Source organism: Nicotiana tomentosiformis, chromosome 6 (assembly GCF_000390325.3).
Source record: "Nicotiana tomentosiformis chromosome 6, ASM39032v3, whole genome shotgun sequence".
Classification (NCBI taxonomy): domain Eukaryota; kingdom Viridiplantae; phylum Streptophyta; class Magnoliopsida; order Solanales; family Solanaceae; genus Nicotiana; species Nicotiana tomentosiformis.
In genome coordinates this window covers 12,556,879-12,581,025 of record NC_090817.1, presented here as the reverse complement: position 1 = coordinate 12,581,025, position 24,147 = coordinate 12,556,879, and the positions used below count along the sequence as shown (strand labels likewise).

Here is a 24,147-nt window from a genome sequence, read left to right as displayed (position 1 = left end):
GGGCCCGGGTTGACTTTTTGATTTTTGATAAAGATCGGAGCTTTATTATTTTTTGGCTAGATTTGAGCCGTTCGGAGATCGATTCACTCGGGAAGGGATTTCTAAAGTATTAATTTGGCTTGCTTGAGGTAAGTATCTTTGTATATGGTCGAAATAGATTTCGGCCTTACTACGTTCGATCGAGTTCAAGTGGTAAGAAGTCGGAGTGAGATTTTGGGAGTGAGCTCCAAAGTCAGTACTAACGAGCCTCGAGTCCGAAGGTTGCTCGAGGAGTCGGCTCGATAACCTTATCGAGCTCGGGACCGAATCGATCCGCAAGGCACTGCTTCGAGGTCGGAAATGCACGACGCCCATCCCGAAGGGCGAACTCGAGACAAGACCGAAGGGCTCGACCCAGTAACGAGTCCGAGCCAGTATCAAGCTCACATACAAGAGTCGTTGCAACCGCACCAAGAGAGAGAATCTTGACGGGAATCGAGGAAGAGACAAATCATCATGAGTCCTTCACTATATGCTTTATTTTATTATTTTTTGTAATGACCCTCTACTATAAAGGGAGAATCCTTGTAAGCTAAAGGCAGAGGAAAAGAGAGGGAAACAGGCGGAATAGATTGAAACAAAAAGATCTTTTCTCATATACAAAGATATCTCCTTGTGCCCGTTTTACTGGATCTTATTCATTCTTTCTGTTCATCATTGTCTTTCTCATAATCAAAATACTTGTATTGTTATCTTTATATCAAATGGTAGTTACGTATCCTTAGAACCATACATAAATTTAACATTATCCGATTTTTCGGGTAAAAAGTTTGGCGCCCACCGTGGGGCTAAGGATAACAGTGATTATTTGGTATAAATCTACAGTACATACCAACTTACAAATTCAAATCACCAATGGCTTTACCTATCGACCATGAAGCCGGCCTTCAAGATGAAACCAACAACTTGGCACCCGGGGTCGAAAGGCCACTCGACGATGTTACTGAGGCTCGAATCGAAGTACCCAAAATTCGAGCCGAAGTACCATTGGATGTCAATTTACAAATAGCTCTGGAGGCGAATCAGCGTTCTGAACCGAAAAGAAGCATTCAGTGCGGTACTCGATCCGTAGCCCGAGACACCCATAACGCGGGGGAAATCGGGGCCAGCTTGCGTATGATCTTCGAGATGCTACAAGCCCAACAAGTAGCGATAGCTCGGTTACAGATCCAAACTCATATACAAAGCAGACCGGGTTCCAATCCGCTTCGAGAAATCACCCCCAGAACGGAGCCCTCTATAGTGAAATCAAACGAGCAAGAATCGGGGACCACTCTCGAAATTACTAAATTGCTCGAGGAACTCACAAAATGAGTCGAAGCCAGCGACAAAAGAGTGGAAACGTACAATGCCAGGGTCGATCAAATCCCAGGGGCTCCCCCAATGATAAAAGGGTTTGATTCGAAAAAATTCATACAAAAGCCTTTCCCCCCCGAGTGCGGCACCAAAACCAATCCCCAAAAAATTCTGTATGCCCGAAATTCCCAAATATAACGGTACGACCGATCCTAACGAACATGTCACCTCTTACACATGTGCCATCAAAGGTAACAATTTGGAGGACGATGAGATCGAATCTGTGTTGTTAAAAACGTTCGGGGAGACCCTCTCGAAGGGAGCAATGATCTGGTATCACAATTTACCACCAAATTCCATCGATTCTTTTGCCATGTTAGCAGATTCATTCGTAAAGGCACATGCTGGTGCCATAAAGGTTGCGACAAGGAAGTTAGACCTATTCAAAGTAAAGCAAAGGGGTAATGAAACACTGAGGGAATTCGTATCCCGATTTCAAATGGAACGCATGAAATTGCCACCGGTCACAGACGATTGGGCCGTACAAGCTTTCACCCAAGGGTTGAACGAGCTAAGTTCGACAATATCACGCCGGCTGAAACAAAATTTGATCGAGTATCCAGCAATAACATGGGCAGATATACATAACCGATATCAATCGAAGATTAGGGTCGAGGATGATCAGTTGGGAGCCCCGTACGGACCCATGCATCAGAACATGACAACTACTAAAAACCAAAGGGAGATCGACAGAGAACAAAGGTCAAACAGAGACCGATATCAACTGTACGCCACAGATCGGATGAACAACGGTTCAGCAAGCAATCGAAGGATTGATCGAGGGCAAAATTCTCGGGGACTTATGAGCAAGAGCGGCTTTGATAAATATGTCGATCCTATAAAAGCACCTCGATTATCAGAATATAACTTCAGCGTTGATGCATCCGCCATCGTGTCGGCTATCGGATGCATCAAAGACACTAAATGGCCTCGACCCATGCAGACCGATCCTACCTAAAGGAATCCCAATCAAATGTGTGAATATCACGGCACCCATGGCCACAAAATTTAAGATTGCATGCAACTAAGAAAGGAAGTAGCCCACTTATTTAACAAAGGGAACTTTCGGGAATTTCTGAGTGATAGAGCAAAGAACCATTTTAAAAATAGGGATTTCGACAAGCAAAACGAGCAAGAAAAACCGCAGCACGTCATTTACATGATCATCGGCGGCGTCGATACCCCTCAGTGACCGATGCTTAAATGCACTAAAACATCGATTGTGAGGGAAAAGCGATCTCTGACTCAAGATTACACACTCATGGGGACTTTGTCCTTCGAGGATGAAGATGCAGAAGGAGTCATCCAACCTCATAACGATGCACTGGTAATATCCGTACTCATGAATAAAACTAAAATTAAGCGTGTGTTAATCGATCTAGGTAGCTCGGCCAACATCATCAGATTGAAGGTCGTAGAACAGCTCGGCCTGCAGGACCAGATCGTACCCGCAACTCTGGTTCTAAACGGATTAAATATGGCATGTGAAACCACCAAAGGCGAGATAATCCTACCAATAAATGTGGCCGAAACCATCCAAGAAACAAAGTTGCACGTGATCGAAGGCGACATGAGATACAATGCCCTTTTCGGAAGGCCATGGATCCACAACATGAGAGCTGTACCTTCGACCCCTACACCAGGTCCTCAAATTCCCAACATCGAGAGGTGTCAAAACAGTGTACGGAGAACAACCGGCCGCAAAGGAAATATTCTCCATCGAGGAAGCAAAATCAGTATCCTCGCCTTCGCCTATAAAGGGATCGGGCTCAGAAAGAGAACAGAACACCAAATAGCAATCACAGATGTCGGCGTCGACCCAGCCAGATAACCAGAAGATCGAAGAAGATGATGATTAGAGGATCCCTCGATCCTTCGTGACCCCCGATGATTCTGACGCCACCAAGTCAACAATTGAGGAACTGGAGCAAGTCATACTAATCGAGCACTGGCCCGAACGAAAGGTATACTTGGGAACGGGGTTGAGCCCCGAACTGAGGAAGAAACTTGTTCGATTTCTTATCGATAACATTGATTGTTTTTCTGGTCCTATTTAGATATAACAGGGATCCCACCGGACATAACGACGCATCGGCTAAGCTTGGACCCTAGGTTCATACCGGTGAAGCAAAAAAGAAGATCCCAGTCCGAGGAAAAGCACGCATTCATAAAGAGCGAGGTAACCAAACTTCTCAAGATAGGGTCCATTCGGGAAGTGAAATATCCCGAATGGTTAGCCAATGTGGTTATAGTGCCTAAAAAAGGGAACAAACTTAGAATGTGTGTGAATTATAAGGATTTGAACAAAGCATGCCCCAAAGATTCCTTTCCGCTGCCCAACATCGATCGCATGATCGACGCCACGGCCGGCCACGAGATCCTCACTTTTCTCGATGCCTATTCTGGGTATAATCAAATCCAGATAAACCCGGAGGACCAAGAAAAGACCTCATTTGTAAATAAAATATTCGAAGAACAAATAGGTAAATCAATGGAAATTTATATTGATGACATGCTAGTTAAGTCCCTGCGCGCAGAGGACCATCTGGCCCACTTGCAGGAAACGTTCGAAAATTTGAGGAAATACAAATGAAGCTCAACCCCGAAAAATATGCTTTCGGGGTCGGTTCGGGCAAGTTCCTCGGCTTCATGGTATCAAATCGGGGAATCGAGATTAACCCCGACAAAATCAAGGCCATCGAAGACATCGCCATCGTGGACATCGTGAAAGCTATACAAAGGCTAACGGGACGGATTGTAGCCTTAGGCCGATTCATTTCGAGATCATCAGATCGAAGTCACAAATTTTTCTCTCTACTCAAAAAGAAGAACGATTTTGCTTGGACACCGGAATGCCAATAAGCATTAGAGGAACTAAAACGATATCTATCGAGCCCACCACTACTTCACACTCCAAAAATAGACGAAAAACTTTGCTTGTACTTGGCAGTATCGGAAGTCGCCGTAAGCAGTGTCCTAGTTTGAGAAGAGCAAGGTACGCAATTTCCTGTTTATTATATAAGTAGGACCTTAGGAGAAGCGAAAACTAGGTATCCACACCTAGAAATATTGGCACTCGCACTGATAAGCGCCTCTAGAAAGTTGAGACCGTACTTTCAATGTCACCCATATGCGTATTGACCGCCTACCACTTCGTAATATTTTGCACAAGCCCGAACTATTAGGTCGATTGGCCAAATGGGCCGTCGAACTCAGTGGGTACGATATCGAATATCAACCCCGTACGGCCATCAAGTCTCAAATTTTAGCAGACTTTGTGGCCGATTTCACGCCAACCCTCGTACCCGAAGTCGAAAAAGAACTCCTGTTGAAATCAGGTACATCATCGGGGGTATGGATCCTTTTTACGAACGGGGCTTCGAACGTGAAAGGGTCCGGGTTAGGCATAGTTTTGAAACCACCCACGGGTAACACTATTAGGCAATCTATTAAAACTATCAGATTGACTAACAACGAGGCCTAGTATGAAGCCATGATTGCAGGTCTCGAGCTAGCTAAAGACTTGGGAGCAGAAGTCATTGAAGCCAATTGTGACTCTTTGCTCGTGGTGAGTCAAGTAAACAGAACCTTCGAAGTTCGAGAAGGTAGAATGCAAAGGTAATTAGACAAACTGCTTGTCACTTTGCACCATTTCAAACAATAGACTTTACGGCATGTTCCACGAGAACAGAATAATGAGGCTGATGCGCTTGCGAATTTGGGATCGTCGATCGAGGTAGATGACTTGGGCTCATGGACTGTTGTTCAACTTTCGAGATCGGTAATCGAAGAAGGTCACGCCGAGATAAATTCTACGAGCTTAACCCGGGATTGGAGAAACAAGTATATTGAATACTTAAAGAGCGGAAAGCTCCTATCGGACCTTAAAGATTCTAGGACCCTACGGACTAAAGCTGCTCGATTCACGTTGGCTTCGGACGGAATGCTGTATCGAAGGACATTCGATGGACCGTAGGCAGTATGCTTGGGTCCGGGAGATAACGATTACATCCTACGGGAAGTGCACGAGGGCACTTGCGGGAATCACTCTGGTGCCGATACATTAGTTCGAAAAATAATCAGAGCAGGGTATTATTGGATCGATATGGGCAAAGATGCGAAGGAATTTGTTCGTAAATGTGACAAATGTCAAAGGTTTGTGCCAATGATCCATCAACTCGGAGAGCAACTTCACTCAGTCCTATCCCCATGGCCGTTCATGAAATGGGAAATGGATATCGTCGGCCCTCTGCCATCGACCCCAGGTAAAGCCAAATTCATAGTATTATGACTAACTATTTTTCTAAATAGGTTAAAGCGCAGGTGTTCGAGAAAATAAGAGAGAAAAAAGTTATAGACTTTATTTGGGATCATATCATATGCCGATTTGGGATACCCGCCGAAATAGTATGTGACAATGGAAAATAATTCGTCGGCAGCAAAGTAACAAAATTCTTCGAAGATCACAAAATAAGAAGGATACTATCAACACTATACCACCCCAGTGGGAACGGACAGGCCGAATCAACGAACAAAACTATCATTCAAAACCTAAAGAAGAGGTTGAACGACGCTAAAGGAAAATGGAGAGAAATCCTGCCCGAAGTCCTTTAGGCGTATCTAACAACGTCAAAATCTAGTACGGGGGCCACCATTCTCCTTAGTATATGGGCCCGAAGCATTAATATCGATCGAAGTCGGTGAACCCAGTACCGGATTTCGATTCACAATGGAAGAATAAAATAACGAGGCTATGAATACCAGCCTCGAATTATCGGACGAAAGAAGATAAGTTGCTCTCGTCCGATTGGTCGCCCAAAAGCAGCGAATCAAAAGATATTATAACCGAATAACCAAGCTCCGCCATTTTAAGACCGGGGACTTAGTGTTAAGAAAAGTCACCATCAATACCCGAAATCCGAATGAAGAAAAACTAGGACCAAATTGGGAAGGACCATACCAGGTTCTCAAGAACATCGGAAAGGGATTGTACAGGCTCGGCATTATAAACGGCAAACAACTATCAAGCAGTTGGAATGTGTTACATCTGAAACGATACTACTGCTAAGGTACGACCCTTCCATATTCATTTATATTTCAAAACTAACCCCTATAGAAGTCTGAACAAGAGCTAAGATGGACCCATCGCCTGAAAGCACGTGTTGCACTCTTTTTCCCTTAGACCGGTTTTATCCCGTATGGGTTTTTCGGCAAGGTTTTTAATGAGGCAACCTATGATCGTGCTGCACTTACAACAAGTATCCGATCCCTCCGTACAATCGACCTCGAATACTGGGGGGCATTCGCCTTCAAATATATCAAGTTCTGATACAAGAAAGTTATTTTGCAACAACGGGTTCCAATGGGAAAATTTGTAAGAGCCAAAATGGTCAAAACGAACCATGCTCGTGTAGTTGGCTCGAACCCACATGCGAAACATGAACACATGTATAATGAATTATATCCAAGAAACATTCCTCTATTTGAAAATTTATTATGCAATCAGGATTAAGATAAACTCGACTATTACGCCCATGGACTACATTACTTCGAGTTCGAATCATTCACTCGATGACTAAAGCCTACGGGTTATTTCCATTTCGAGTTCGAGCAAGCACTCACTCGACCATTATGCCCACGTGCTACATTACTTTGAGATCGAATCATTCACTCGACGACTAAAGCCTACATGCTACTTTTATTTTGAGTTTGAACAAGCACTCACTCGACCATTATGCCCACGGGCTACATTACTTCGAGTTCGAATCATTCACTCAACGACTAAAGCCTATAGGCTATTTCTATTTCGAGTTCGAGCAAGCACTCACTTGACCATTACGCCCACGGGCTACATTACTTCGAGTTCGAATCATTCACTTGACGACTAAAGCATACATGCTAGTTTTATTTTGAGTTCGAGCAAACACTCACTCGACCATTACGCCTACGAGCTACATTACTTCGAGTTCGAATCATTCGCTCGACTATTAAATCTTATGGGCTACTTTTATTTCGAGTTCGAGCAAGCACTCACTCGATCATTATGCCCACGGGCTACATTACTTCGAGTTCGAATCATTCACTCGATGACTAAAGCCTACGTGCTATTTTTATTTCGAGTTCGAGTAAGCACTCACTCGATCATTACGCCCACAGGCTACATTACTTCGAGTTCGAATCATTTGCTCGACGATTAAAACCTACGAGCTACTTTTATTTCGAGTTCGAGCAAGCACTCACTAGACCATTACGCCCACAGGCTACATTTACTTCGAGTTCGAATCATTCACTCGACGACTAAAGCCTATGGGCTATTTTTATTTCGAGTTCGAGCAAGCACTCACTCAACCATTACGCCAATGGGCTACATTACTTCAAGTTCGAATCATTCATTCGGCGATTAAAGCCTACGAGCTACTTTCATTCCAAGTTCAAGTAAGCACTCACTCGACTATTACGCCTAAGGATTATATTTCTTCAAGTTCGAATCATTGACTCAGCTAGTAAGCCTAAGGGCTACGTCACTTCAAACAATCAATCATAGAGACTACGAAGTCTAAATTTTATTGAATTATTAAGATCCTTGTGAAAACATTTGTAATGCACGTACAAAGTCTTCACAAAATCGGCCAAGTTGTCTATATACAAAAATTTCTACATGATTGATTACAAATATAAAAAATTATGAACTAAGCTTCATGATCATCCTCATGGGCATTTGCTTCTCTGTCAGGATCTTCCCCATCCTCGGATCCACTCTTGCTACCGACATAATCATCATCATCGCCATCAGAAGCCAAGGCTTCAGCTTCAACTTCGAGCTCTTTAGCCTTTTTTATTTCTTCCGTAAGGTCAAAACCTCGAGCGTGTATCTCCTCGAGGGTCTCCCTCCGAGACCTACATTTAGCAAGTTCGGCAATCCAATGGAGTGTCGGCAGTATCTGCCGCCTCTCGTGCCTCCATCTGAGCAGCCTCGACATTAGCCCAATACACGGCAATGGACTTATCCGCCAAGATTTTCAACGACTCAACCTCCGCCTTGGCTTCAGCAAGCCGAGCTTCAAGCTCCTCGATCCTCTTAGCTTGAGCCGAACCCTTTTGCTTAACGTTTCGAAGCTGAACATCGGCCGATAATAAGTTGGTCAAAATAGTCTTTTTTTTCGCAGCCAGGCGGTCGATAATCTCCTCCAACCGATTACATTCAGCTTTGATTTGATCGACTTCTTCCCGAAGTGACCCAATCTTTTCAACCTTTTGCTGCAGCTGAGAAAACGAAGGGTTAACTTCCACAGTCGAGTCAAACCCATACTTTAATAGAACGAGGCTCACCTGCTTATCAAGTTCGGCCTCTTCTTCACGAGCCTTAGCCAAATCTGCTTGGAGGTCCTTTATAGCCTCATCCTTTTGGCTGCAAAGAAGTCGCAGGACGTCTCTCTCCCCCGAGATCTTTTGAATCTCAACCTCACATTGGCTAGGGTCGACTCGAAACCTACCAATGGCCTGCACATTAGGGAAAGAATACGAGTCAAATTCAGAAAAGAACAAAGAAACCAAGTATAGTAAAATCATTACCCGAGTAATGAAACGTTGGGCCTCTTCTAGTAGAAGAGAAGCGTCCCCAATATCGGAAGCATCATCGACCTTAGTAAATCAATCCCGAAAGGGATCCCCTACACTAGAGCCTCCGCCCATATCGGAGGTCTTCAATTCTCGAGCTTCCTTTAACGCCTCCTCAGAAAAGGTAGGAAGGGAAGGCGAATAACCCACTATCATATCCCCAAGCGAATCACTCGGGGCGTTCCGATCAAGACTCGGGATTCCGGGGCCAACCCCGACCGGTACTGCCGCCATCGACTCAGGAACTTTGGTGACCTCGATAGCCCTCGCAGATAGGATCACCAAAGCCGAGGCACCTTCTTCTTCTTCTTCTTCTTCTCTCAGTCGTTGGACCGAGTCAATCGGAAGAGAAATTGCCTTCCTCCCCACCCTTCGAGTTTTGGGCTTGGGGCCCTCTGACCGAGAGGCAGCTTTTCGCTTCTTATCTTTCTCCGGTTTCGGGACCGGGGACTTGGTTCCTTCTTCACCGCTCGAAGGCCTCAAAGCGGCGTCCTTGGTTACACTTGCATGAAAGGAAATCGGTAATGAATGGAGCACAAACAACACTTCGAAGGAAATAAGAAGTAAAACCTTATCATGATTCTTGGTTTCCCATCTACCTTTTGCCAAATCACGCCAAACGCGTTCGGTATATAAGGAAGTCGAGGCTAACTTCCGAACCCAATCCTCGAGGTCGGGCACCGCTTGTGGCATCTAATGGGCAGCTGTATATCGGGAAGAGACATAAAAAAAAACCGGGAAAGGATATGAAAAGCAACGTCTTATGAGAACCACTTACGGTCGAAATTCCATTCATCGGGAAACGACATCTTCTCTTCCGGAATAAGGTCACGGGTCCTCACCCGAATATAACGCCCCATCCAACCCCTATCCTTGTCTTTGTCGATGCTCGACATCAAAGCCTTCGATGCTTGACGATGAAGTCTCATTAATCCTCAAAAAATTTGAGGCCGATACAACCGTATGAGGTGATTCAGAGAAAAATCCAACCCCCGGCTTTGATGGAGAATAAGCGAAGTAGGATTGCTATATGCCATAGAGAGGGATGAATTTGACCGAGGGTGACCTAATATCTTTTGCAAAAATCAATGATCACCGGGTCGACTGGACCAAATGTGAAGGGATAAGTGTAAACACTTAAAACCCCCTCCACATGGGTGATGACGCTCTCTTCGAGGGATGGAATTTGCAACACAACTTTGGAACCCCAGTTGTAATCTTTTCTAACGGCCTCGAGATGACCCTCTGTTATAGAGCACATATACATCGACACGTGCTCGCATCGACCCGGGACGGATGAAGGATTCTCAACCTTAAAATCGATCTTCAGAGTACACGGTCCGGGAACGTAGTCATAGGTGGACGGCTCCGCCGGTGACTTGTCGCCGGACGACCGTGAAGAAGAAGCTTTCTCCTTCTAAGGTACAGTTTTCAACGTTTTGGCCATTGATATGAGAGGAAGAAAGACAAAGGAAAATGAAAAATTGACGACACAAAAACTCTGGTAGCGACGAGAAAGAAAATATGAGAAAATTTGGGGGAGTGAATGTGTAAAAGTGGTAAATGTTAGATGGAAGAGTTATTTATAGGCTCGCATCATGACGGTTCAATATCAGAGGTGGCCGACCGCCATCTGACAAGCATTAAATACCTTGAAAGGCTAAATCGACGGGACACCTATCACATACGTCATAATCGATCCATGTTGAAACGTCGGCTTATGATCCGATCGAACCACCAAAAATCACATCAATTCTCACCGCATCCTTCATGAGAAACGAGAGGACTATCTGTATATGGTCGAAATAGATTTCGGCCTTCCTACATTCGATCGAGTTCAAGTGGTAAGAAGTCGGAGTGAGATTTTTGGAGTGAGCTCCGAAGTCAGTACTAACGAGCCTCGAGTCCGAAGGTTGCTCGAGGAGTCGGCTCGATAACCTTATCGAGCCCGTGATCTAATCGATCCGCAAGGCACTGCTTCGAGGTCGAAAATGCGCGACGCCCATACCGAAGGACGAACTCGAGCCAAGACCGAAGGCCACGACCCAGTAACGAGTTCGAGCCAGTATCGGGCTCACAAACAAGAGTCGTTGCAACCGCACCAAGAGAGAGAACCTTGGCGGGAATCGAGGAAGAGACAAATCATCATGGGTCCTCCACTATATGCTTTATTTTATTATTTTTTGTAATGACCCTCTACTATAAAATGGAAAATCCTTGTAAGCTAAAGGCAGAGGAAAAGAGAGGGAAACAAACGGAATAGATTGGAACAAAAAGATCTTTTCTCATATACAAAGATATCTCCTTGTGCCCATTTTACTGGATCTTATTCATTCTTTCTGTTCATCATTGTCATTCTCATAATCAAAATACTTATATTGTTATCTTTATATCAAAGGGTAGTTACGTATCCTTAGAATCATACATAAATTTAACATTATTCGATTTTTCGGATAAACAATCTTACCTAAACTTGGTTGAGACACTAGTTGCGTGAGTTATTAGTGATGACTATGTGCTATAAGTGGCGCACATATGATGGCGAAGTGATAGTGCGAGGCTCGATTGGCTTACTTTTACGAGCTTGGAGACGCGCACACGAAAAGAATGTAGTTACGGGCTTCGGTGCCAAAAATACTCTAACGATGAAGGTGACACACAATGAATCTCAAAAATTAACTCGTGGTAATGGGCCAAGTGGAAGTGGTTCGCGGGGGAGACCTGAGGATCGTGATAGTGGGGCACGTGGAATTTAGTTCGAGGGGAAGATTGTTGGGTGTGCGAATAAAGTACCACATTTGTGAATGAAAAAGTTGGGAGCTTACATATACGGTGTATGAATTTCTTAACGGTGTGAGACATTTTGGGTAAAACCGTGTGAGCTTGGTCCAAAACGACATATTTAATGTGATCCTATTTGACTATGTACTTAATTTTAAAAAAAAAAATATTTCTTAAAATTTGTGATCTTAAATATGACATAAAATACCCTTCATATGTGAATTTTCGTTAAATGTTTCCCCCACAGGTTTTGCTAAATCGAACGACTGTGTTAAACAGTTGATAGAGATCAAGCGCATTCACTTTTAGCAAATTTAGGGTTATAATTATGAGATTATTTTACATTAGACCTCTAGATAAAGGACCATTTTTTGTCATTTTCTTGGAAAAACTTTCAATTATCTCTTTATCATGTTAGTCAGTAGAATTTGTTAATTTTTATTTTTAATTAAAAGGGCATTTATAATTTCCAACAACCAGCAAGAGGAAGTTGACATGGTACACGGACCAGCTCCACAGTAAACCCTGAGAAAAAAGATGGCTTCAGATTCAACTGAGCCTACAGCTTCCAAAATTGTAGCAAAGCTAAACTTGAAGCCACACCCAGAAGGCGGATTTTACTCTGAAACATTCAGAGACTTCTCTGTTATTCTCTCCACATCTCACCTTCCACCTACTTGTAAGTCTTTTGTTTATAAAGTTCTTTACTTTTTTGATTTGTGGCTCGTTCTGTATAAAGTTCTTTACTTTTTGATTTTCTGGGTTTTTCTGTGTAAAGTTCTTTAGTTTTTGATTTGTGAGTCTTGAATCTTTGTAACTGTCATCTATCTTGATCCTTCCAACTAAGCTGCTCATGGGATTTTTTGATATTTGTCTGTTTCTCTTCTACGTGTGGCTTTTCGGGATAAATAGGTTATGGGGTTTTACTACAACAACAACAGCACCAACATAACCAGTGCGGTCCCACAAGTGGGGTATGGGTAGTGTAGTTGTAGGCGTACCTTACCCGTACCTTGAGAAGGTAAAGAGTCTGTTTCCGATGTTATGGGGTTTTACTATGTCCAGTGGAAGAGAAGTTTAATTACAAATGTCCGGTGGAAGAGAAGATGGTTTTAGTAGCACATGATTGAGGATAAATTGAGAGAAGGTCGCTTGAGATCTGTAGGTGTGAAGCCATGGTGAGTCAAGGTGTTAAAAGGGAACGAGGTAAACTAAAATCATATGGGAGGAAGTTGTCTTGAAAGACTTATAATCTCTTGATCAAAATCTTTCTCCATTTTCTCCACCAAAGGATAACGATTCCAAGGAACTCGATGCACAAAGGAAAAAGAGGGAGGAAGGTAAAATCATGTGTGGAGGCTACATTCTCAATGCACTTTCGGATCGCCTTGACGATCTATACATTGTCGAACCTATTGGAAAAACATATGAATGTAGGACACAAAAGATTAAGGCTTGAAACACCTTATAAACACTTTCCCTCTCATTTGCGAGATTGCTATGGGATTGAATGCAAATAGCTTGTGGATATGATAAGCCTCCTGAATATCTAAACTAAGCAAATAGTGGAGAAATTTTGGTTAGGAGAACAAGATTAGTAACTTGATCTTTTAACTGTAAAAACTTGGACAAGAAAGATAGTTTGAGAATAGTTGTATGGAAGAATGTTGAGCCATTCTGCATACTGGATGTATTACTGAATTTAACTCCATTCAGAAGTTTAATGAATGACAATTGTCTCTTTTGATAAATTATTGGGTGCACTAGACAGTTTTTTTTTTTTTTGATTTGCACCGGGTGTCCAAGTCTCTTTGAGCCCCGACTAATCCCGGGAGTGCACAGGCCCTCGGCAAGGAGTTTCCCGCAAGTGCTGCACTAGACAGCTTTTTCTCGTCAATGAAGTTTTGATTTCCGTATCCACTAGACAATAACAAAATATCAGTTGGTTAACTTGCAAAAAAGAAGGTGCACTGACCTTTTCTCGAAAAACATTATCTTGCAAAAAAGTGTTAAGAACTGGAGTAAACTTTGGTGATTCCTTCAACCTCAATGCTCGTGGTGTTTTGCCACTAATTGGAGCATTCCATTGTCTTGAGCACTTAAAATATTTCGTCAAGATGATGGAATTCTGTTTTCTGTTCTTAAGTTCTGACTGGTTTCTCAAGTGTAATATGAGTATCATTTACCTCATAAGTCATAACAGAGAATACTGGTTGACATTGTCATTCTCAAATTTTTTTGTTTTTCCCTGATCTTTCTGATTATGCCTTTGCAGATAAGTTTGATCGACCTATCAGTACATGCATTTACTTCTTGGTGCCTTCTGGAAGTTCGTCTCACCTTCACCGGATACCATGCGCAGAAACATGGCATTTTTATATGGGAGAGCCAATCACGGTAACTACTCATACACTATAATGAATGATCTTTCTTGCTTTGTGTTAATGTGTGAACTGGAAATGATTTGGCTGGCATGACTCAAACACAAGTGTTAAGCAAACTTTAAAGAACTGTAAGGGTCATCATATTTCCTTTTCGGGCAGTTTCTACCATTTGGCTGCTCTGAATATTAAATGACATACTCGATTTGGGCTAGCAAGGGACCATATGGCATGAAACAGATTCTAACTGCAGTTAGTTCATTGCAATTCAAACATAGCTTTTTCTTTCCATGCGACCATGCCTCATCATCTCACCTTGATTGAACACCACTTGGCCACATCTCAGCAATGGTGGATTTGATGTACCCTTTGGGCTATGGGTTCATGTGAACCCATATTCCTAACACGGATTTTATTTGAAGATAAATATTTTCTTCTTTTTTGGTTGTTTGCCATTTCCAATTGTTAGGGTCGAGAACCCGGGTAGTGCGGAATTTAGCCAAACAACGTTATAATGACAATAACATAGACAATGGAAGTTGATAACAACGACAATTAAAGCATATAAAGAAGACACAAATTTAACGTGGTTCGGTCAAAGTGACCTACGTCCACAAGCGGAGAGGAATAATTTCATTATACCAATAAGAGTACAAAAGAGAGTATAAAATTAGACTAAATACTCTAATTAATCCCAAATAACCCAAGAGAATAACCTCACAAGATCACTCCAAAGAAAGGGTTCACACAAGTGCTTCCCAACACTTAACTCTCATACAAAACACTCTTAATAAAAGAAAGGAAGAAACAAGAAATGAAGACTCAAGTCTTGTTGGTGTGTTTAAAATGAACTAATGACCTTCCCTTTTATAGGCAAAAAAACCTTGGCCTCTTAGGTGTAAAAGAAGAGATACAACTTGTGCAAATGATGTCCACCACACAATGCAATATTTTTGGGTCCCAAAGAATATTACCAACAAAGTTTACACTTTACAAAGATGCTTATGCTTATGTGCGATGGAATCCATTAGCCAAAATATTGGTCATAATTACAAATCTCCACCTTGGCCTAATTTTGGCTGATATAGTAAATTTGCTCTACCCTCTCCGCAAAAGCCCCAATGGGCATATGTCAAAATTTAATGCCATCAAAATCAGACAAGTTGTCTAATACCGAAACTGTAGTAGGACCTATAACAGTGGATCCCAATAAAGTATACAACGAACCAGATCTGTGTGCTTTCATGATCACAAGAGCACCATGAGAAACTTTCAGAACTCCACCTTCACCTGGTCCCCAAGAGATTCTAGAGTGCCCAAAGAGATGCGATTTTTCTTCAAGTCAGGAACATGTTTAACATCGGTGAGAGTTCTCACCATACCATCGTGCATTTTGATTTGGTACCTTTTCCAATAACTTTGTAGGCAACATTTTTGCCATCAAAACAACTCCACCTCCAATAGATTCATATGTGGTAAATAAATACCGATTGTGACACATGATAAGAACAATGCGAATCTAAAATCCACTAATTGTTAGATTTGAAACTATTATTAGTTGCTAAAAAAATAGTTCCATCAGTCTCATCAGCAACTACACTTGCTTCGGTAATGTCGGTATTTTTGTGCTCATTTTTCCTTTCCTTATGCTTTTCTTTATTTTTCAACTTATAGCATTCAGAGATAATGTGACATTTCTTATGACAATAACGACACTCTAAGTTATTGTATCTAGATTTTGAGTCGTATTTGCCTCTAACAAACAAGCCAACTTCCGCTTGAGTTCCACTAGTTTCCCCAGTAATATCACTATCTATATGTTCTTTTGATTTTAAGATAGATTTAATATCCTTATAAGAGATATTATCCTTTGCATAAAGCATAGTATCTCTTAGATGCTTAAAAGATGGGGTAGAGAACAAAGCAGTAACACGACTTGATCCTCATCTTTAATTTCAGCATCTATATTACTCAAATCCATAAGAATGGAATCAAAGGTGTCAAGATGAGATAGAATAGAGGTACCTTCACCTATACGAATTGTATCAAGCTTCTGCTTAAGGTAAAGTCTATTTTCCACCGTCTTCTTCATATATAAGGTTTTCAATTTTTCCCACATGCCTTTGGCTGTGGTTTCTACAGAAACTTCACGTAAAATTTCATTTGAGAGATTTGAGATGATACCTGATTTTGCCCTTTTATCTATGACGGCAAACTCCTTGTCCGTCATTTTATCCGCCTTTTTCTCCTTTCCTTGCAACGCCAAGTCTAAGCCATCCTGAATTAGGATAGCTTCCATCTTTAATTGCCACATTCCGAAGTTTGCATTTCGGTCAAAATACTCAACATAAGTCTTTGTTAGAGTCATTTTGACTACTGAAATAAACCCGATTAGATCCGGCTCTGATACCAATTTGTTAGGATCGAGAACCCGGGTAGTGCGTAATTTAGCCAAACAACGTTATAATGAGAATAACAAAGACAATGGAAGTTGATCACAACGGCAATTAAAGTATATAAAGAAGACACAAATTTAACGTGGTTCGGTCACTGTGACCTACGTCCCCAAGCGGAGAGGAGTAATTTTACTATACCAACAAGAGTACAAAAGAGAATATAAAATTAGACAAAATACTCTAATTAATCCCAAATACCCCAAGAGAATAACCTCACACGGTCACTCCAAAGAAAGGGTTCACACAAGTGCTTCCCAACACTTAACTCTCATACAAAACACTCTTAATAAAAGAAAGAAAGGAAAAAACAAGAAATGAAGACTCAAGTCTTGTTGGTGTGTTTAAAATGAACTAATGACCTTCCCTTTTATAGGCAAAAAAGCCTTGGCCTCTTAGGTGTAAAAGAAGAGATACAACTTGTGCAAATGATGTCCACCACACAATGCAGTATTTTTGGGTCCCAAAGAATATTGCCAACAAAGACTACACTTTGCAAAGATGCTTATGCTTATGTGAGATGAAATCCATTAGCCAAAATATTGGCCATAATTACACCAATATTTGTGATATTCTCAATTAGATAAGAACAACGAAAGTTAGCGCCCGATTTACCAATCAATGGAACTGCACCTGAAAAGTGGATATTGTCCCTCGAGTATATTTGAACAACAAGGAAAAAAGCTAAATTGGATTGAAGACAAGATATTCCGTTAACAATCCATTATGCAAGGACTATGATTTCATTATAATCTCCTAATGAAATTATTAATCTCAAGATTTAATCCTGGATATCATAACAATCCGTTTATACATCCAATAGAGGCTCTAAACAACTACTTCCTTCTTAAACACCCACACCCTTTCTGGATAGGTCTAATAACCATGGTCCAAAGATGCAGACTTTTGTTTTGGAAGATCAAACGATCAATTGAATGAAGCATTTTTTGAAGATTTAATCCCACTACAATTTTTCTAGGATGCAAGATACATAAAAACTCAATTCTAGGCAATAAAGGTATGACTTCCAAAAAGATGCTGTGGCAAAACGACAATCCTTGTTGGAAGGCCAACATTCCTCGCCTTAAACCCAAAAATGCCAAAATGAAATATTTAGTGATACTAATCCCGGTATAAAATTTGGGTTTGTATTTATCCCATATTTGGTTATGGGTAATAGCTAATGGTGGGATAAATTTTATGCCAAAATAGTGGGATGAGCTATCTCATATGGGATAACTAATCCCATGAGATATCCTTGTTTATCCCACATGGTAACCAAATGATATTACTATAACTTATAATGTTTAGTTTTATGGGCAATAATAAATTACAAAAGTTACTGAAGTTGCCCAAATGTGGTAAATTGCTGTTGTAGTTTCCATATGAAAATTAGAAAAAGTTGTTTTCATCGGTTTTCACAATTTTCACTTTCCACTCACAAAAATTCAAAATTTGTACTAAAGTGAAATTTTTATGTTCCACTCCAAACTATGTTTTCTCAAATTTTACTTTTTTATTATTTATGTAAAACTGCCATTAAGTAACCATAAAATTGTAGTTGGATAATCATAATTGCACCAAGTTGGGTAGAGTGATTTCCCTCTTCCGTATTTCTTTTCACTTTTCTTGGCTTCTGCAAAGGGAAATCAACATCAATCACTCAATAAATAGAAGGAATGACTTGTCGGATGACAATTTCGACATTCCCAAAATTAAAGGAGATTAATGAACCAGTCGTAAAAGGTTTTCATGTGAAAATGTAAAAAGAATTTCCAAACGACTGGTTCATTAATCTCTTTTAATTTGGGGATGTCGAAGCTTTCATCCGAAAAGTCATTCCTTCTATTTATTGAGTGATTGATGTCGATCTCCCTTTGCAGAAGCCAAGAAAAGTGAAAAGAAAACAGAAGATGGAAATCACTGTACCCAACTTGGTGCAATTATAATTATCTGACTGCACTTTTATGGTTACTTAGTGGGTGTTTTACATAAAAAAGTGAAATCTGAAAAAAAAATAGTTTGGAGTGGATGGTGAAAATTTCACTTAGTAAAATTTTTGATTTTTCGTGAAAATTGTGAAAACCACTCTTTCTAATTTTCATATGGAAACTACAGCAGAATTTACCACATTTGGGCATCTTCAGTAATTTTTATAATTTATTACTGCCCATAAAATTAAACACAGTGTTAGTAATATCGTTTGGTTACCATGTGGATAAATATGGATATCACATGGGATTAGCTATCCCATCTTCTATGAGACTATGTTGTTCGGACTCTCCGAAAATGTGGCCGGATACGTGTCGGATCCTCCAAAAGTAGTGCATTTTTTAAGGATCCGACACGGGTGCGGCTACATTTTGGAGAGTCCGCGCAACATAGCTATGAGATAGTTCATCCCACTATTTTGGTATAAAATTTGTTACACCATTAGCTATTATCCATAACCAAATCCGGGATAAATACAAACTCATATTTTATACCGGGATTAGTATCACTAAATATTGTCCTTTTTGGTTTTAAGGCAATGAGTGTTGGCCTTTAGACAAGAATTGTCTCTAACAAATAGGCAAACTCCTTACTATATCAATATGAGCTAGAACTCAATTACAGATTCGAATTGTTATTCAATACTCAAACTACTGAATTACAATGAGAAATACCGGAACACAGAAGTAGCTAAGGATAGAGATAAGAAGGGGGTGAGAACTTAGACTCAGAGAAAGGGAGACGAGGAGAGCACACACTTTTCTTAACAATACGCATACCCCCAATATCACTAATCATACCATTTTAACCTTTCAGTTCTTAGGCCACTACTCAACCCGGATCCCATATTAACCTGGCCTAATTGCTTGTTCTCGGCCCAATAGCTCTTCTTAGCCCAATAGCTATTTTTGTAACATCCGTGTTGCTATCCTTACTGGGTTGGGGCTGATTCATAACAATACCCCCGTCCTCGATAAGATCCTTGTCCTTAAGGTTCGAGTCAAGAAATCCTTCAACAAAAACAGTAGTAAACTAATTGTAGTTATATAAACATCCAGAGGTGTAAAGGCCACTAGTTGGCAACTTGACTTGCATATATAGATGAAACTAGCAGTCCCATATGTGCTAGCAACAATAGTACGGGTAATGATGTTCACTGAAGCGACATCAATGACTAGCACAAACCTTGGTATGTGTGTTGCAGTGGCGAGCTCATCTCTATCACAAGTAGAAAGGAAAACAAGAACTCCCTCCATAACAAGGGCAAGTTGTGCCACTAGCACCTCCAGCAAAGCAACAAATGGTAAGGCTTCAGAGATTTCAAGGCTAGGTATGATGATTTTGCTCAACGAAGGCCACAGCGACTTTGCACTATCATATGCGGACTGTTCAATATCCCTCATAGCTTTCAACATAATCAATGCAGATGTATCCTTGGTGAAACCAATATATCTGAAGTGCATAGCTGTATCTTGTGGACCATAGCAACTCTTTGATCTAGAAGCACAATTTCCTTGGCAACCTTTATTCTCCAGTATCACAATCCTTAGGTCAATTGTAATTAGTTGTCTGTTGGATTTCCTACTGAAAGTGCTGAAATGCTCCACTATAGACTCAACTACACCCTTAACTTCAAGTTGAATCTCTAGAGTTTCAAGTATTCCCACACAAGCAGTGAAGTCAATATTGCTATTCCCTTTCATATTTCTCCGCAACTCACCTGGTGCACCAGTAACTTTAATGTTATCCGCAGAATGTGACTCAAAAAGGAATGCACCATTAACTCTAATGCTATATGCGCAATGTGACTCAATGTGGAAATAAACTCCATAAAGTGACAAGCCATACTCTTACTTGGTTAAGTCGTGAATAGTTGCTTTCAATTGGTGAAGATTAAAATTATCAATAGAGAGAGGTACAATGTTTATAGACAGATTAGCTATGGCTTTTAAGATTGCCTCAAGAACACTTTCTCTGTCTTCAAGAATTGGTGCATCCAAAGGGCCTCCTCTAGGATCGAAGACTACAATCAATGCAAAAGTAACTTGGGCTCTCAGATTTACCCCAGTTTGCCCAACTATAACACCTTGAAGGACTTGTGCAGTTCCTTCTCTGTGAACTTTGCTAGTAGCATCTAAAACAACACCAAGATGTGGAGAAATGGCTAATGCATCAGCACTAAAGTTAGTTGTTGGCCCAGTAAAATAGCAAGTCCAATAATAATTATACAACCATTGTTGTCCGGGATCCCACACTTGAGTCATATAGGTAGCATATGCAAAGAAGAAAAATATGCCAATATATCCCATCAATAGCAATGGGTCCCCATTCACTGTATAACCGGTTAGAGACTTGGACTTGAAGCTTATTCCTGGATCCCACACACAAAGATCTGCTGCAGTTGCGCGGATACTTACTATAAAGAAATTAGCACCAGGATCAATGACGCCAGGACTCTCATTGCGAGCAGGAGTTGAATCAACCATTTCGTCGCTTGCTAGAAGCAATAGCGAAAGGTGTGATGTTATAAATCCTTTACAACCGTTAAACTTTATCGGGAAGTATTGTGGCGGTAAAGAGTTTATGAGATCAACACGCCATGAGACCAGTTTGCATCTGCTTGACGCAGCTACAACATAAAGAACTTGAAAGCCATGAGGGTAACCAATAAGCTGGACTTGTCTGAGTAACGAAGACACACACAGCTCTACCATATTAAAGCAAGCCCATAAAACCTGCCCAGTAGCGAAAACACTGTCCACATAAATACAAATTGGTAGCCCATTATCCCTTGCACCCTTGCGATGTGCTGAATACAAGTGACAGCCCATTCGTCGTTTTGCAGTCAATAATGTTGAAACAACTTCATTTGAAGCATGCTGCCCGGTGTCAAACCAATTGCAAGTGTGTAAGACATATTTCAAGTTCACAGCGAGATCCCTAAAATCATCCAACACCAAGGTTAAAGAGGGTTGTTTGAATAGGTAAGGGAAAAACTCGACAATCTCGTCATCTTCATCAGCTACTGTTGTATGGATGAGAAGTGAAGTCACTCCCTTATTCCCCGTTGGTTCGTCAAAGTGAGCAGATAAAATCTCGGCGGAAACATATTCTGCGGTCTCAAGAAACACCACACTTACAAATTGGCATTGCAGCTTGGTCGCTTTTAGCTCGAGACTTTTATCAAACACGATGCCCACAATATTCGTGAGCCATTCACCGTCGTCAGCCGATTCCTTCGGTTGTATAGTATCCAAAAAATCAATTTCAGCACTTCCAGTATTTCCTCCAAGCATCTGAGTAACCTGGAAAGGGAGCCCTGCTGATTTATCAGCTACTAAATCAACCACTATCGGTGGGCAATGAAGTGTGCATTCGAGTACGCATCATCGGCCTTAGGATCGTTTCTTGTGTTGAACAATGATTCTGCAAGAATTGACGTTGCCGGCACTTGAAATTCACCATCCTCGCCATGATGAATACATTCATTTAATAATTCCTTGGCATCGCTGGACGAGTCAGTTTGTGAGTGTGGTTGTTCTCCTTGTGGATTTTTATCGAACATTTGGTCCGCCTCAGAATGTCGAGCATCCAAATCAGATGCAACAGCAAATGCAATTGAGATGGGAACGGTGCTCATAGAAGTAACAGGACACACCTGGGTCTCTGCCATACGTACCAGACTTGTGAAGGTCTGCCCGAAAATGCAACTTCAGCTTCTCCTTGAAATGGTTCCAATCATAGAATTGCTTGTTTCGATATAGCCAACCGAACCAAACAAGGGCAGCACCTTCAAGGTAGAAGTAAGGAAGAGGTAGCCAATACTCCTCGGAGAAGCCAAGGAAGTGGAAGTACAGCTCGGCTCGATAAATCCATCCCGTTGCGTCGCCGGTGCTGAAACGATCTAGTATCACTTCGTCCATTGGAGTACGATCGATGAAAGCACCAATGTAACAAATAGGCAAACTCCTTTCTATATCAATATGAGCTAGAACTCAATTACAGATTCGAATTGTTATTCAACACTCAAACTACTGAATTACAATGAGAAATACCGGAACACAGAAGTAGCTAAGGATAGAGATAAGAAGGGGGTGAGAACTTAGACTAAGAGAAAGGGAGACGAGGAGAGCACACACTTTTCTTAACAATACGCATACTCCCAATATCACTAATCATACCATTTTAACCGTTCAGTTCTTAGGCCACTACTCAACCCGGATCCCATATTAACTTGGCCCAATTGCTTGTTCTCGGCCCAATAGCTCTTCTTAGCCCAATAGCTATTTTTGTAACATCCGTGTTGCTATCCTTACTGGGTTGGGGCTGATTCATAACATTGTCGTTTCGCCACTGTATGTTTTTTAAATTTATTCCTTTATTGCCTAGAATATAGTTTTTATGTATGTTGCATTTATTATGCGAAAAACACTTTGTTGAAAGCGTGTGAAGACTATACCAAGCCAAGAGAGAATAAATATCATTGAAAAGGAAATTGTTTTCTTGTTCCGTTTATTTTAAGTTGAAATTCTTTTCAAATAGGATCACGTTTAAGGATGTCTAGGGCCCTATTGACCACTGTCGGATGCAAGTTTGATCTATCAGCTGTGACAGTTAAACATGCTCTGTAAGACTTCAAGATCAACACTTCCAACAGGAGGAGAATCCACTGCCTGCCCCCAGAGGATACATATATATGTGTGAGAAAAAGTACAAAATATTCAATAAAAATCTGAATCCATAATTTAAAAAATACAATGAGTTTACTGCTAAGATTTTTAAAGGTTGAACCCATCAAGTTTAAAGGTTGGATCCGCCTCTGCATCTAGTTATCATATCTGGTCAGGAACTCTTGTTTCTTATTTTGGATCTTCATAACCGGATAATAGAAACATTTTTTATTCCCAGATAACCGGATCTAGTTGCTTATTCACTAATATTTTCCTAGAAAATAAAATAGCTTTACACAATGATTATTTTACACAATGATGACATTTTCTGTGTTTTCAGGTAATGGAACTAAATGAGACTGATGGCAAGGTGAAGTTAACTTGCATCGGACCCGATCCGCTTGCAGATGATCAACTGGTGCAATATACAGTACCTCCAAACGTATGGTTTGGCGCATTTCCCACGAGGGACTTCAGCATTTCTGCTGACATGAAAGTAACGAAAGCGCCAGTCAGGGATGGTGAAAAGCACTTCTCTTTAGTTGGATGCACCTGTGCTCCAGCATTCCAGTTTGAAGATTTTGAACTGGCGAAACGTTCTGAGCTTGTTTCGCGTTTTCCTACTCATGAATCCCTCGTCTCTTTGCTCACCTTCCCCGAGTGAACATGTTTAGTCTTTTGTTTCTTTCTCTAGTTTCTTTAAAAGTTCTGTACTTATATTGTCTCCATCATATTTGGGCAACCTGGGACTTGGAAACAGTTGCTCATTTCCTGTCTCATCTTTGTATTCAAGCTACTGGTGTGTAATTTGATCTGAGTGGCAATAAAAGATGATCAGTGTGCTATTTAGTTGAATAA

The 24,147-nt window shown here is 41.1% G+C and overlaps 1 protein-coding gene across 1 annotated transcript; it reads left to right on the top strand.

Moving 5' to 3' along the window:
* Nucleotides 1–12,238: 12,238 nt before the first annotated feature.
* LOC104117889 (uncharacterized) lies at nucleotides 12,239–24,147 on the top strand. Its single transcript, XM_009629019.4, has 3 exons — nucleotides 12,239–12,472; nucleotides 14,069–14,190; nucleotides 23,630–24,147. Exons 1-3 carry the CDS (start codon nucleotides 12,331–12,333, stop codon nucleotides 23,951–23,953), a joined length of 588 nt encoding a protein of 195 aa, XP_009627314.1. The 5' UTR covers nucleotides 12,239–12,330; the 3' UTR covers nucleotides 23,954–24,147.